Here is a 16,620-nt window from a genome sequence, read left to right on the forward strand (position 1 = left end):
CAAGTCAAGACCGAGTCCAAAGAGGTTCGAGTCCGAGTCAAGACCGAGTCCAGGACAGAAAAAAAAGGTCTTATGCATGACAGTATCAAGACAATCCATTTGGGTTATTTGTTGATATAAAAGCAAAAACAGTGTCAGAAAACCCAGGATTTATGAGTATAGCCATTCCCCTTGATATCATATGGTGATAACTCATAATAGCTACATAGACAATACTGCTACAGTAGTACTAGTACTGAGCATTGGAACTGATATGGTACTAGTACTGAGCATTTGAGCAACTAAATGACAACATGGCTTCACTCCATATGTAGTGTAGAAATGAAGTGACCAGTATAGACTACAGAGTGTAGCCCTATGGTTGGTTTATGGCTTCCCTAAAAAAATAATGTATTCTATGGTTATTTGGACGTGGGTTAATAGGAAAGACATCTGCTTTCAGAAAACAAAGTTTGGTTAAACAACAATGAGCAGCGTGTAATTTAACATATGTTCGTTAACACACACACACACACACACACACGGCTCGGCAACGTTAGCTAATGTCCGCTAGCATACAAACGGGCTAACTATAGCCAGTTATAACGTAACAAAAACCCACCCATCTCGTAGGCGCAAAGCTTATTTCATGTGATACAATGATGGCTCAAACTAACGCCACAGGTCTTATGTTGACAACGTGGACGCAGATATAAGAAACTCCGAAAACAGCCTTAATATTTACCTAGCGTTAGTAAGCTAGGCTAACGCTGGTGCGCTAACGTTAGCAAACACCGGCGTAGCGTTAGCTAACGTTAGCTGTCTGAACTTGTAAAAAGCCAAACAATATCCCCACCTGGACTGTGTTTCACTTTCCCTCCAATATTATCATCAACATAATAAAGACACCTGGACTCGGTCGAGACCAAAAGTCATATTGGGCAAGACCAGTGGTCGAGTCCGAGACAAGTGCGAGTCCAAATACTATCGAGTCAGAGACAAGTCCGAGTCCATAGAAAAACGGTCTTGAGTCCAAGACCGGACTCGAGTACTACAGCCCTGAATACATGTATTAGCACTTTGTATCTATTAAAACAAGTTATAGCAACAAATACTAATGAAAAAGAAATAAAGGTTTATTTAAATGGGTCTATATTTTTCAGTTTTATTGCAATGTGTCACATAAAATAAATATATGATTGTGTCAGCTTCGAGATCTATACAATATTATGTCAGTGTATACACTAATAAAAATCCTATCCCTTATACATTTAATGAAAGTTACAAATAATTTAATAATTACCAACAGCATTGTGCAACAGCTGTCCAAAACATTGTAGCCTCTGCCATTTGTTGAGTTCCGCAGCCTTCTTTTTATTGCTCCCGTTGTCAGTCGTTATAACCACCTGATGCTCTGGACGCAACCCCCATGAATCCAGGGCATCCCTTAGGCCAGCGGAGATGTTTTGTCCCGTGTGGTCCTCGGGGAAGTAGGAAGTCTGAAGGCATTTGCTGACGAGTTCGTACTCGGGCGTAATATAGTGCACAGTAAGACTTATGTACGGTTCCGTAGTGCGGCTGGACCACAGGTCGGTCGTGGATGAAAAATATTCAATTTTTCCAACTCCAAACTCTGCCTGCACCGTCTTTCTGCACTGTTCATAAAGTTCTGGGATAGCTATCTGTGAGAAATAGTTGCGGGATGGGATTTGGTACCGTTTGTCTAGTACATCCAGAAGCTTCTTGAAGCCTTTTTTTTTCCACTGCGTGGATGGGCATCATATCCTTGGCCAAATATTATGTTATAGCATTGGTGATTTCGGTATGTCTCTTTGAGTTTTTCTCGTACTTTGTGCCACTAGCAAAAGCACTTGCTAGCGAGGCTTGTTTGGCTAACGTTAGCTGTGTTTTTTGGGGGGGTAGTAGTTTCATGCACTCATCGTAAAGTGGCTTGTGGTGGTTCTTAAGATGCGAATATAGGTTTGTTGTATTGCCTTTTGAGCGGCTTACCACCATTCTACACAATTTGCATAGTGCATTAGCCTGTGCAACATCTGTTGGTTACTTTTGGCAGCTAAAGTTTCCTCTTCAACCTCTGTTATTTTGTCTTCTCCCTGAGCAACACTCATTTTCTTACTTTTGTGTTCGTTCTTTTGCTCCCTTCGCTCTCTCTTCTTTAGGTCTTTTCTTTTGCTTTGTTTTGTCTCTGTCTATTTCTTCACTGATTTATGTTCCAGCGGAGGCGTGACGCTAGCCTGGCTCCGCCCTCCTACGCACTTCCGCTCAATTTTCATTTTCCTTCAGAACTCTGTCTGCGCGGACGCATAAAAAAAGAATTATCGCGAGACTTTCGATAATGATATCGAGCAACGTGATATCGCGATAACGATACTGATTCGATATATTGTGCACCCCTACTGCGCAGAACAGTATATGTAGGTCTGTCTGGTGATTAGAGGTGTGGTTTAGGTGTGGCCCTGCTCCTCCATCATCCTCTTCACAATAGACATAGATTTTTTATAGGGTTAAGGTCAGGCAAGTTTGATGGCCAATTAAGAACAGGGATACCATGGTCCTTATACCAGGTACTGGAAGCTTTGGCACTTTGTGCAGGTGCCAAGTCCTGTTTGAAAATGAAATCTGAATCTCCATAAAGTTGGTTAGCAGCAGGAAGTATGAGGTGCTCTAAAACTTCCTGGTAGACGGCTGCGTTGACCCTGGACCTCAGACAACACAGTGGACAAACACCAGCAGATGACATGGCACCCCAAACCATCACTGACTGTGGAAGCTTTACACTGGACTTCAAGCAACATGGATTATGTGCCTTTCCTCTCTTCCTCCAGACTCTGGGACCTTGCAAAATTTACTTTCATCAGAGAACATAACTTTAGACCCCTCAGCAGCAGTCAGTCCTTTTTGTCTTTAGCCCACGCGAGACGCTTCGGACGCTGTGTCTTATTCAAGAGTTGCTTGACACAAGGAATGCGCTAGCTGAAACCCATGTCTTGCATACGTCGGTGCGTGGTGGTTCTTGAAGCACTGACTCCAGCTGTAGTCCACTCTTTGTGAATCTCCCCCACATTTTTGAATAGGTTTTGTTTCACAATCCTCTCCAGGGTGCGGTTATCCCTATTGCTTGTACACTTTTTTTCTACTACATCTTTTCCGTCCCTTGGCCTCTCTATTAATGTGCTTGTGCACAGAGCTCTGTGAACAGCCAGCCTCTTTAGCAATGACCTTTTGTCTTGCCTGCCTTGTGTAAGGTGTCAATGGTCATCTTTTGTACAGCTGTCAAGTCAGCAGTCTTCTCCACGATTGTGTAGACTACATATTTAGACTGAGAGACCATTTAAAGGCCTTTGCAGGTGTTTTGAGTTAATTAGCTGATTAGAGTGTGGCACCAGGTGTCTTAAATATTGAACCTTGTCACAATATTCTAAAGAAAAAATTCTGAAGTACTGAATTTAGGGTTTTCATTAGTTGTCAGTTATCATCACAATTAAAAGAAATGAACATTTGAAATCTACCACTCTGTGTGATGAATGAATATAATATACAAATTTCACTTTTTGAATGGAATTACTGACATCAACTTTTTCATGATATTCTAATTATATAACCAGCACCTGTAGTTTGGATAACGTGAGACAGCAGTTGCCAGTCTTCTGTGAGATAATGAGCTGTAATAGTCACATAGGAATCCACTAACCGTGACGTCCATGCATCACAAGTCAATGCAACATGTTCTTCTGTTTTTAAACTTTCTTGAACTTTAAGCTTAACTTCTCTGTAGAGCTTGGGTTCGGCTGTATCCGTAAAAAAACGGTAAGACAGAGTCACCTAACTTGGTTCTAGTGTTTTTAGTGTTTTTCCACAACGTTGTATGGACGCAGGTCTTTGCACATGAAGTAGGCGATGGCTTGAGTTATTTTCTTCGCTTTCTCTAAATTGGAGGTAGCTTGTCAAGCTAAGTATGTCCAGTGTATTTAGAATGAAGTTAAATATTTAGGGGTAATAGAAAAACTAGAGAACTAAATTTTGACGTCTGTATAAAAAAGTAAAGGTATACTTAATTTTTGGTTACAGAGGAATTTGTCTATTTTTGGTTGTCTCAAGTACTAAAATTGAATGAAGTTATGTATCCTGCATTTTCTTTTGACATTTGTAGTTATTAGAGTTCTCAATAAAATGGTATGATAATAATTTGTTTTGTTGTCACAACAAAAAAGAGGAACATCAAAATATATTAACATTCTAATAAATAAAATCTATAAAAATACAAACGTAAGATATGAAACTTAAAGTCCTTTGAACAAAAACACAATAACAAAACAAAAAAAATCACTGTTGCCAACAAGGATGTTGTAGGGCGCCCTCTGGTGCCAAAACTCAAAACATGATCAGAATCATTTATTTGTCATTATTTAATAAAACGAAAAAACAAAAAATCTTTTTTATCAGCCATTATGAATGCAGATACCAATAGTTTGGGAAATGCCTAATATCATATTGGTCGGGCTCTAATTTTAACAAGTCTGATTCCAATTCTCATTTTGATTCCGATTCTTTGAGGGAGTGGAGTTGAAATGGGTCACATGCTTATTTCACAAATAAGAAGAATGTTTTATTTTTGATTCAATGGTTTTACAGCTTTTTTCAATGTAAAATAAAGCCACACTAGAGCACCGCTTACTGTGCTCCATGGCTGCAACACAACAAGCGCCTGACTGAATGTAAACCAAAACGCATATTAAATTGAGAAATACACACACAGTGGTGTGTGTGCGCCTATTTGTTATCTTTCAGATGGAATGTGACTGAGGGTTTATGACCCTCAGTTCAGGAAAAGATCAGTGGGGGTAAAAGTGACTGAAACCAGACTCAGGATGGTCACTGACAATCAATTCTGCTTCTAACACATTTGTAGAGCTGGATTATAACAAAATGTAGCAGAACATCTTATATTATAAAACAGAAGTATTGCAAAACATCTTAATGTAACAAACAACAAACTATATATTTATGATAACAAACTTAATGCATGACTAACATGTCTTCATTTATGCTGAAATAATGCTTTTATCTTTTAGCTTAAATGTATAATGCAAATCACACATTTTTTTAAGCACATATACAATTTTAAATTCCAACACTAGCTAAAATGGGCCAAACAGTTGGCAAAGTACTGTTCAATCTCAGTTATAGGAAGCATGTTTGTTCGGAAAAGGTAATGTTTCCTGTACCCTTAGAATTGTACAATTCATAACAATATGCTAATCTGTTTTAATGTGTTGGATCATTCAGGAAATTTGATTCCTAATGAAATTTGTCTTGTAATGTGGATCAAAGTGTGTGTGGTTTAGGGATGTAACTGAATGAAAATCTTAACCTCGTGTTTATAGTGACCCAAAGATCACTGTTTTCGGTATTATTGCAGTATTTTTGAAAGTGTGTTCAGTATGTTCAGAAAGTACTGATAGGCCAACCCAAGCTGAAATACACACTTAGTCCTCTTACAGGGCTGAAAAATGTCAGAGTCCTGATTCCGAGCAGTGTCATGGGCGGCAACTTCAGGAGACTCAGAAAGACACTGCTTCCACACTGTGGTAATCCACCGAGATAATCATATTTAAAATGACGGTAATTGTTATGACATTTTTTTGTGTGTGTGCGAGTGTGTCATTCTCTCTGTCCATCCATTGTTCTCTCTCTGTGTGCCTGATCGTGTGTCTTGCTGTGAAAAGTCAAGACAGCCAAAATCACTGTTAACATGGCTGTTTTATTTTGAAATGTGTTTATTTTGGTAAAATATCCTTGTTGCACTGTGGTCTTCCTGTATGTGATTATCGTATTTCCTCAAAAAAAAGCCGGGGCCTTTATATATATATATTTTTTTTTTTATATTAGAGGCAGGCCTTTATTTCTAATTCCATATAATTGATAAGTATAATTGTTTTAAATAAATAAACCATTTTAAATAACAAGCCATAGTGTTCCAGTGGACAGAGAGCATTCATTTTTTAAGAAATATTTGCAAAAATATCCAGCAACAGTGGCCAACAACGGCCACTATCAGAGGCCCGACTTTTAATTGACTACCGGTCTTTATTTAAGGAATTACGTTACCTGCGTGGCTTGACACGTACGTGCACGTATTGTGTAAAAAATAGAGGAGACGCCGAAACTATCGCTGCACCGTACAGATTGGATCAAATGGGTGCCAAAATAGAAATAGCTGCACTACGCTGCTATACACGACGCTTACTACTGCGATGTGTTCTTGGTGTTACTGTGCGTCAACATGCACAATACCACGCCAGTTAAATGGAATTTAGCCATCATTCATTTTAATATCTAAAAAAACATTTCTCAGTCTATTCACTCAGAAACAGACAAACTCCAGAGGGTTATAAATGTATGATCCTGTATTGTAATCTCTTCTTTTTCACAGACTCACAGCTTGCAGGACATGAGGCAACAGGCAGCCGTTGTAGCCAAAGTCTTCATTCAGAGAGATTACACCAAAGGCACTGTGTGCCAGTTCCAAACCAAGGTCCCCTCTGAGCTGGAGACCCGGGTAAGATACACCTTCACGGTTCTGTTCAGAATGACTTTTTCAATCCCAGTAACAAATTGAATTGGTAGATTGATGGTCATCCATACAACACTCCCTTGTCTTGTGGACACTGGTGTTCAGACTGGTTTAAGGATTATCCTGGGTAGGACAAGGCAAAATGATCAACAAATGATAATCTCTGGAGGATGATTCTCAATTGTAATAAATTTTTCTGCAGGAAGATTACAACATGATTAAAACTATGTAATTTGCACTTTCATAAATAAGAGATGCTGCATTTCCAGTTTTATAGCTGATTGTCTTATTTTGATTACAAGTGACAAGACAAGACAGATGGAGTCTGGAGAAGGGGCTGCAACTCCTTCTAAAACAAGATGATATAAAGTCCATCAATTGATTAAAAAGTGTTAAAACTACAGTGTGTTTTCCCTTTCTCAAAGGCAATATGTGTAGTGCACAAGTACTTGTGGTGGGAAAGAGGATTTTCTTAGTTTTGTCGAACGATACTGGTTTTTCAAGGCCGATAACCGATTATTAGTAGTTATAGAAACTGATAACCAATATGCATTTACAGTACAAAGGGAAATCTTGACTGTTAAAGATTTTGGAATGTTACAAACTCAATGTAAACACACTTTGAAACATTCCAGATAACACACAGAATATCAAGTAAACATAAATAATCGAGGTCCCTGGTGTTTAATTAATAGAAATACTCTCATACTGCAGTTTTGTTGTTGTTATTTGTATCCATCTGCTGTGAGTTTTCAGAAAGAGGCAGACAGTGAGAAAAAAAATGATGCTGTTGTCATTATGTTAACACACAACTAGCTTCATTTATTATATGCAAAACACTTGAGTGGCCAGAGAACTACCCCTTACAAGGCCTTGGTCAGTTTAAGTTATTTAAATAAGATTAACAACATGTGCAAGGATGTAAACCTGTTACTCAAAAAACTTTCTGACCATGTGGCCTATTAACAGGTAATACAAATGATAGAATTTTTTTTAATTACCAAGCCACAGTGTAGAAATACTTTGGTATTTGAAGTATATATCTTGCATTAAAAATCTTAAGTAAATGGTATTGCAACAAACAAACAAAAATGACTACTTTTAACGTCCATTTCGAAATAATATACAACTACTGATGCATTAATGCATTCAAAACATGCAGCTTGTTAAGGTGGAGCTCATTTGATTTGATTTTAAGTCATAGTTTTAAATGCAAGCTAAAACACCATAGGTCTACCAAACCAGCAAATAGATTTATAGACGTTTTCTAAGGCGTTCGAAGTAGATGTGAGACTCAAGTTATTGTCAGCTAACATTGCATAAAACATGTTAAAAAACAAAAACAAAATTTCCATTTGCATGGTATAAGCTTAAAGTCCCTGTTGCATTGAAACTAATCTTATTTAAAGATTATACATTTACCTGTTGCGCCACATACATACGCTCCTTTAATGCTACTGGTCTAGTAGCAATAGTTACTGTGTAAAGTGTCAGGGATACTCGAAAGCAATACTGTGCGTGGGCCGCCGTAGACGGCGTGCATGCTTCAAGCATGCATATACATGCATGCACGTTTCTGCTCAATGCATTGTTTGTTACAGTATTCTCTGAAAAACCAGAGGGCGTACAGACAAAATAATCTATGAATAATGAAAAAGTTGTAGAGAAGAAGATACTGGAAGTGAACGGAAGCAGGCTGCCTGGCAACAATGGTAAATGCATCCATGTTAAACACTGACGTGTTGCATAACATTACAAGTAATGTATCTACTCTGATAATTAACATTAACATCTCCAAATCGGGGTGGCAGTAGCTCAGTCCGTAGGGGGTTGGGAATTGGAGGGTCGCTGGTTCAAGTCCCAGTACAGACAAAGTACAAGAGTGTGGATTGGTAGCTGGAGGGATGCCACGGCATCTCCTGGGCACTGCCAGGTGCTCTTAAGCAAGGCACTGTACTCCCCCCAACTGCTCAGGGTGCTGGTCCAGCACTGCCAGCCCACTCTCTATGACAACTCTCCATTTGTGCATGATTAGGTCTTGAGCATGTGTGTGTATTTCAGGCATGTATGTAGTGATTACTAAGAAAACAAAGTGTTAATTGTAATTTCCCCACTGGGGATCAATAAACAGTATAAATTATAATTTTAAATCATAAAACTGTTAAGGACACTCTTTCCGTGAAGTCTTTTTTTTTTTTTTTTTAGCTTTAATAAATCTATCTGATGTTTTTCCACACTCCAGCAAAATGTTTCTTATTTTCCCTGTGTGGTGTCTCTCTCTGACCACATATTTAAGGCTGTTTGACTCTCTGTGGTCTGTACATGTACACATGAAAAAGACCTGCTCTTCCCAGCCGGTTACGTTAAAATGAAAGTGCAGTGTGCGTAGTGGGGCGCATAGTTACAAAAAGTCAGAGGTGCACAACCACACGACGCGACCGCTTGCGGAGCCTTCGTGCTGGAAACATCAGCCGTTGTGACGTCATTTCTTGGCGCTCACACCTCGCTAACGCTATCGCCACAAAAGTTAATTATTCAGGCTTTCTAAGTGATTGCACAGTGGATATGATGCATGCCTTTGGTGTGGGAGCCAGACACTTAACCCCTAGTTGCGCCAGAGGCCTTTGACATATATAGCAATTGTAAGTTGCTTTGAATAAAAAGGGTCAGCCAAATGACATATAATGTAATAATATAACTGGGCAGGCAAGTCATTATGGAAAAAGCAGGTAATGAAGAGACTGAGAGCTGTAGCGGAGCCAAAGTAGCGCACTTTTTAATTAATTAACTGTAATACTTATCAGTCAAATAAAACACAGGCAATCTGCAAATTGCCAAAAAAGGCCCGATAACTGGTCTACAATCAATTAGTCCCTAATATGTATAAATCCATTATTCCTTGTGATGCAGACTATCACGCACCGAAACATTGAGGCCTTTTTAGAGGACATTTTTCAAGTGTTCCACTGAATCCAGTTAACAGACTGTCCGACAGAGCCATGTATAAGTTCAGTCCAGTCAGTTACAGAGTACAAAAGGTAACTATACGTTGACACTTGTAGGCAAATAGTACATTAGGATGTGTGATTTGTTTATAGATATTAGGGGTGGGAATCACCAGAGGCACCACAATAGGATATTATCACGATACTTGGGTCACGATACGATATTATTGCGATTTTTAAACATATTGCGATATTCTGCGATATATTGCAATTTATTTGCTTTTTTCCAACTTCATTATTTTGTCCCCAAAGGAAAGCGTTGTCAACATCTGTTCATCTCACATGAATTTTATTGCTGTAAAATGTGACTGTTAAGCTGACTAACAAACCAACACTTTCATGAATATGTTATAAATGTTGTATACACCTGGCAAACTGAACTGTTTGCAATTAATTAAGGTAGACTAGACAGTAACACAAACAGGTATGCACTGCTGTGCTACTTCAGGTATATTTTTACAATGCAACTTCAACCCTTCAGCCCCTAGGGAATTAGAAAGGCAATAACTGTTAAATTTAAAATAAAACATGTAGCCTTACATTAAAATAAACTGTTTAAATGAAACGAAATAAAACATGTACTCCTTAAGTAAACAAAATGTACTACTGTTTGCTGCCAACCTTGGTACAAACAAAAGTTCAAAAACATTTTCTGTGCGCAAAACACTCGACGTGGAGGTGTCACGCTAAATGAACGGCAATGCCCATATTAGAAGCGTTGTCGGTGACAACCATCAGGGTTCTGTCTGCAATCCCCTATTCTCGTGCAGCAATTCGCAGAACGGTGTGACTTTCGTATAATGCTCTAGTTTGGAGAACGTGAGACAGCAGTTGCCAGTCTTCTATGAGATAATGAGCTGTAATAGTCACATAGGAACCCACTGCCCATGACGTCCATGCATTACAAGTCAATGCAACATGTTCTGCTGTTTTTAAACTTTCCTGAATTTTAAGCTAAACTTCTCTGTAGAGCTTGGGTACGGCTGTATTCGTGAAAAAGTGGCGCAACGGAGTTACGTACCTTGGTTCCAGTGTTTTTAGCAAGTGACAAAATCCATTATTTTCCACAACGTTGTATGGACTCAGGTCTCTGCACATGATGTAGGCGATGGCTTGAGTTATTTTCTTCGCTCGCTCTGAATTTGGAGGTAGCTTTGTCATGCTAAGTGTGTCCAGTGTTGGTTGGTTTTTCGGCGGAGTTGGTTTAGCATTAGCTTTACCGTCCTCGGCTAACGCTAACTCTGGATGGTGGCGTGTGAGATGAGCCCTCATGTTGGTGGTGTTCCCTGAGCATTTTATTTGCACACGACACTCCCTGCAAATCCCATGTCTCATATCCATCTCAGTTGTCCCTTTCTTGTTTCAAACACTTGAGTTAAACGCAGACGGTGCATTTCTGATTTCTTTCTCTGATGCTGCCATGTTTATTTTATCTACATCCTCCTGCATGCTGACAGTCACCTCGCTGACCTCACCAGGAAACAAACAGCGCCATCTGGTGGACTGAATAAGCAATTGATTTGATTATTCTACTACCAAAAAGTTAAATTCTCATGTGCAATTTAAATAATAAAAGATCGATACTTGGCGTCTGTGTATCGATACAGTATTGCCACGGGAAATATCGCGATACTATGTTGTATCGATTTTTTTCCCCAGACCCCTAATAGATATTGAATTCAGCAAAGTGAATCAACTAGGCCTACTCTGCAGACTGGATTATCTACTAACAGTGACAGAGTGACCACCTTCTTTAAACTATAAGAGTAAACACTTGTAAAAGTAGAGTAGGGATTTCTGGTATAACTACTCCGTCTTCCAAGGTGCATTGAGAAGGGAAAATGTACGAAATGTTCAAAATCTCCAGTAACAGTTGTAGTATGCATAACAACTTTATTGTTAGACCAAAGCATTTTGGGTTGGGGCCTTCATCATAAAACACATTCCATAGAGCATATAAATAAGGTTGGTACATATAATCTCCCAACTGTCTTTTTCCTCCAAGCTTGGGTCTTCTACCAGATGCCTTGGTGGCTTTCTTGAATTAGCTGGAGCCATTGTCCCAGGGTTACAGCCCTGACTGCTCCAATTACCACTGGAACCAATGTTGCCTACACTTTCCATATTCTACATTTCTAGCACCTCTAAGCCCTTGGTATTTTTCAGTACCATGGGCATTTCATTTTCTGTTACTTTTTATTGATTTTGCTTGGGATTGCTAGAACTATCTCAAGTGCCTTCATCTTCTGATTGTCGACCACCACAATGTCCATTACGTTAGCCATTACCATTTTATCAGTCTGGTATTTGGAGGCGCCGCCCAATTGGACCTTGGGACTTCCTGCCCATACTCAGCACAGATGTTTCTGAACACTATGCCTGTGTACAGTACTGTCTCAGGGGCATCCTTACGTGACAATTTGACAACTTTGCTGCATTTATCTTAAAGTTAGCTTCAGAACTTCGTCTCATTTGTTTGCTATCTTGGCCTACTATTGAGCCGCTTTGTTCAGGACGGTCACCGTTTCTCTGCATTGTTCATCCCCCTGACACTGTTGGGAGTTTTGATTGATGGCTTTAGTCATGAGGAGCACATTCAGGTTACTGATATTTGGCCCCACCAGCTGTTGTGGATGTATACTGGTGTTTAAAAGTCTGCATGTAGGACAACCTCTTTTTTTCCAGAAATATTCATAGGAAAAAAATATTTATATTTTGGTCAAAACGGTATATTTATATCTCGCTTCTCATTGAAAATTAATTATGAGGCATGTCAATGCTCCTTGTCTTAAAAACAACTACCAATAATTTTTTTTCTTGATTATTTCTTTTGATTACTCAATTATGTTTTTGTATAGACCTGATTAGATCAGCCCCAAGTAACTAAGTTAATTCCAGTAAGTCACCAGTATCATGTTCAATTTCTCACGCCAAACCACATTTCATGAGGAAACGGTTCAAAATTAAGCTAGTTACAGTCCATATTGTAGAGATGTCTGTATCTCTCAATACATTGTATTTGTTAGCTTGTGGCTCTTGAGTGCTCCAATATGGCAGACCTGCAAATTGAATAGCAAACACAGTATCTTATCTTATCAAACTAAATCAGTGTAAACATTGTGCCGGAAGGGAAAAACACTGTCAGCAACTTCTCCAGAGGAACCCTGCTGGACTTTGTCCTTATGTGAACCACGGTGGAAGTGGGTTAAGAGCAGGCACCGATAATGACGTGAGAGGAAGAGCAGGTCACTGAGACTGAACAGCCCTCAAGCCACATTAAAAACAGTGCCAGCCAAACAGTTCAGAGTTCTAAGGACAGAAAGCTTCAGTTTTAAAATGCATGCACCACAAAAGAGCAGCTTCACAACACTCACTCACAACCACTCACTGGTGGTTTATTGGTACTTCCCTCTCGATTGGGTGGTCTCCCATGTTTTCTGGTAGGATTCAGTTCACACACACACAAAGTCACACTGACTAACGCTTAGGTCCCCTATCAAAAGTTCTTCACACACACAGACACACACAACTTTTTTTTATCCACATGTTTGATTTTGCCATGCAGTTTAGATATTCATTTGCAGAGGTTTGTACGCTGTAACATCACATTCTTGCAGATAATTATCCTAGGCTGTGGGCTTTATTATTTTTGGTACCACTTTCCTGTTTTAATGCTTGTGGAGAATCCAAACTGGGACAGCACTCAGTGTTCTCAATGTATTTGGCAGCTAGATTGCCAAATCATTCCAGAGAGTTTTATTATTGGGAACTGTCAGTGCGCACAGACCTGTGTCTTATAATTATTTCCTCGGTTCAAATTATATTTTGTGACAATTAGAGTTAAGAGAATATGCTCTTCTGCACTTGAATTTGTAAGCTATGTTCAGCCTTACTCTCTCAACATTTTTGAAATGCTAATATGGCTGCATCAGATGTAATGGAGAGACGCTCAGGCACATAAATGTGGTTTGAATCGCAGCCTCTAAATTGAAAAATTAGAAGGAGAACAAAGGCAGAAATCAAACGCGCCTAAGACCACTGATGTGTTGGAGCTTGTTGCATTCCTCGGGCACAAAGGAGCAGAACGTTGGAGGGTTTACAGAGGCTCAGGAGGCCCCTGGCTGGCTCCTCATGTGGTCTGGAGGCTCCTTTTTTCACCAGCATCATAGAGAGATCGCCAGATCCATTCTAGACTCCAGCATGGGACTAGTGTCGACACCCCAGTCAAAGCAGCCTTCAAGTCCATCAATTCCCCACTCTCCATCAGTCTTTCCTTCAGAAAGCCTTCATTTGAGGAATTCTTGAGAAACACCATGTTGATTATCAGACATTCTGGGTTACAGTTTGTATCCTAGAAGCTGTCTTCATATTACAGAACAGCTGAGATACGTCTTTATATTTTTCAAGTTTTGCCTATGCCATTGGAGGAGAAACCATCAACAATCCCGCTTGGATTGGCACTGTGTGTGTCCTGCTTTCAGTGCATTTGTTCTGTTATTAACTGAAAAAATTACAGAGCATTTGGCCAAGTCATCCTAATAATTTAATGAGGTGTTTCCAATGTTGGAAGGTGGCCCAGCAATCCCTTGCTGTTTGACCAGTCCAAGAAAATACAGCCCCTCTTTTATGTAGAGATGGAAAAATGGGAGAAAATGATAATGTATCCCAACAGACAGACAGCTCTCACACATCTGTCCAAATCTACACTTGGCTCTGTGCATGGTCTAATGATCTTTTTGTCTTTCCAAGGCAGATTGACAAGCAGCAGTTTGAGGAGACGGTGCGGACACTGAATAACCTGTATGCTGAAGCGGAGAAACTGGGAAGCCAGTCATATATTGAAGGCTGTCTGGCCTGCCTCACAGCCTACACCGTCTTCCTGTGTATGGAGACTCACTATGAGAAGGTGGGAGACATTTCACCTGCATAGATGAATGAATGATGCTAGATATTGAACTTTTGGTAACATACAACATTAGGTAATTTTCTGTTTAGAGTTAGTCTTAGTTTTGGTCATGAAATCAAAAGTCTATTAGAGTTTTGTCATATCTGGTCAACATCATCCTATTTGACTTAAATCATTTTTGGTGGGGTAAAAAGTAATTTTACTCAATTTTCATTGACAAAAACAAGTTAACGTATTAGTTGCATTTTGGTCATGAATAAGGTATTTGTCAAAAGTTTAAACATTTAATCCAAGTTTCAGTCAAGTCTAATTTAAATTAATTGGAGACATGACATTCAATGTGAAAATCCACCAAGCGTCCTAGTGGACACATCCAAGTGGTTAGATCACACCTGAGTTAGGAAACAATTATTGCTTTCTTTTAAATAAGAAAAGGAGAGGTAATAACATTTCTGATTTATGTTTTGAGGATCTTGTTCTTTTTTGGTGTTCTGTTTGTTCACTATGTAGTTGTTGTTGAAGTTGTTTTAGATTTGACAATATGGTAATTTCTAAAGTCAAACTTAAAGTGCTGGAAAGCAAAAATAACTGTTCTGAGTCTGTCACATATGGTGGCCGACACGGGCAAATGGACTGCAACCTTGTGAAACACACCCAAATAGACAGAACACAAGCAAATTAAGAAAACCTCTTTCTTAATTTGACAACACATGCGCTGAATTTAGCAAATGCGCTGCAAATATACAAATGGTGCAAAAAGAACACACAAACTCAGAAAACAGAAACTATGCTAAAAGAAAAGCACAGAGGGGCGTTTCGATCGTTTCTCTCTCTCTCTCTCTCTCCTCTCTCTTCTCTCTCTCTCTCTCTCTCCTCTCTCTCTCCTCTCTCTCTTCTCTCTCTCTCTCTCCTCTCTCTCTCCTCTCTCTCTCTGCCGAGACTCGCGCATCCGTAGCGTGTAGTTTACTGTGGCGCTGTCTTGCGCATACCACTCTGTCTGTTAAAATGAGTCGGGAAGCAGACAGCAAAACCTAACTTTACTTTGAATGATATTAAAGAAAAATGTTCTCCCTTGGAATGTAATCAATGTGAAACAATAGTAAAATAAGCTTAATTTCTCTCTGTCTACTGTACAATGACAAAATCAAGTAAAAAATATTTGGTCTCAACTTCTGCCAGAAAACGCTTAGTTATGTTGTAGTAAAGAGACTCTCTCTCCACCATACTTATGGAATAAGTAACAGTGTAACTGCTAGTTATACAGGAGAGAAGCAAGTCATTTTATGCCAAAAGCTTTCAGTGCTTGGTTTTCATTTTGTGACTTTCATTTGAATAAAGAACTAATTTTTGAGTCTTATTTCTTCATTTGAAGTTTTCTGTAGAATAGTGTTAAAATGTCTTCTTGTCTCGATTTTGTGAACCCAATCTCGTGTCTTGTCTTGTGAGCTGGGTGTCTTGTCACACCCCTAGTTAGTACTATATGATGTGTTGCTGCTGTGTGGAACCTTTTTAGCTTGCTGTAAATGAATAATTTTTTGACCCAAGAGACAGCAAACCAAAATATGATTTGAAATGAATTTTGGCCCAGTTTTTTGTTTTGTTTTTAGTGGACAGGAGTGAACTGGGATAGAAAACATTTGGATTGGTTTGGATTTAATGAGTACTCATAAAGTCATGGAATTTAAATTGACTTGAAAAAGTAAAAAGTGGAGTCTGTTCAGCTTCTCAGCTCAAGAATGTAGTGGGTTGGCTAGTAGGGCTGCATGATGTGGAGAAAAAGTCATGTTGTGATTTTCGAATGCTGCGATTGCTATATAATGGAATCATGATTTTACTTGAGTGTCAAGGAAGAGCTCAAAGCTATTTTAGCATGCCTGGTGCATCACTTAACATATCACTCCGCCGTTTCTGTATCAACATTATGAAGTTGAATAAAAAAAAAAAAAAAAAAAACTGTTCCAAAACATTTATATCCATGTAAGTAATTCAAAAAACACAGTGGAACACACAAAAACTCGTCAACTTCTAAAGTATCTAAAGTGATTTATTGGATTAAACGACTTATTCGTTACAACATTCTGAAGTTAACTTTCACTGGAAATGTTTTGATCAGCTGTGCCGGTGATGGCACTATC

At 39.1% G+C, this 16,620-nt stretch overlaps 1 protein-coding gene across 5 annotated transcripts in view; it reads left to right on the plus strand.

Annotated features, from left to right (window-relative positions):
* The window catches only part of LOC116689042 (golgin subfamily A member 7), a 45,442-nt gene that overhangs the window by 13,786 nt on the left and 15,036 nt on the right, over positions 1–16,620 (plus strand). For all 5 annotated transcript variants that reach the window (XM_032515341.1, XM_032515342.1, XM_032515345.1 and 2 more), the window contains 2 exons: positions 6,434–6,559; positions 14,333–14,485. In XM_032515341.1, the coding sequence (XP_032371232.1) occupies positions 6,434–6,559; positions 14,333–14,485 (279 nt within the window). The remainder of the gene's footprint in view (positions 1–6,433; positions 6,560–14,332; positions 14,486–16,620) is intronic.

This window comes from Etheostoma spectabile, chromosome 5, assembly GCF_008692095.1.
Source record: "Etheostoma spectabile isolate EspeVRDwgs_2016 chromosome 5, UIUC_Espe_1.0, whole genome shotgun sequence".
Classification (NCBI taxonomy): domain Eukaryota; kingdom Metazoa; phylum Chordata; class Actinopteri; order Perciformes; family Percidae; genus Etheostoma; species Etheostoma spectabile.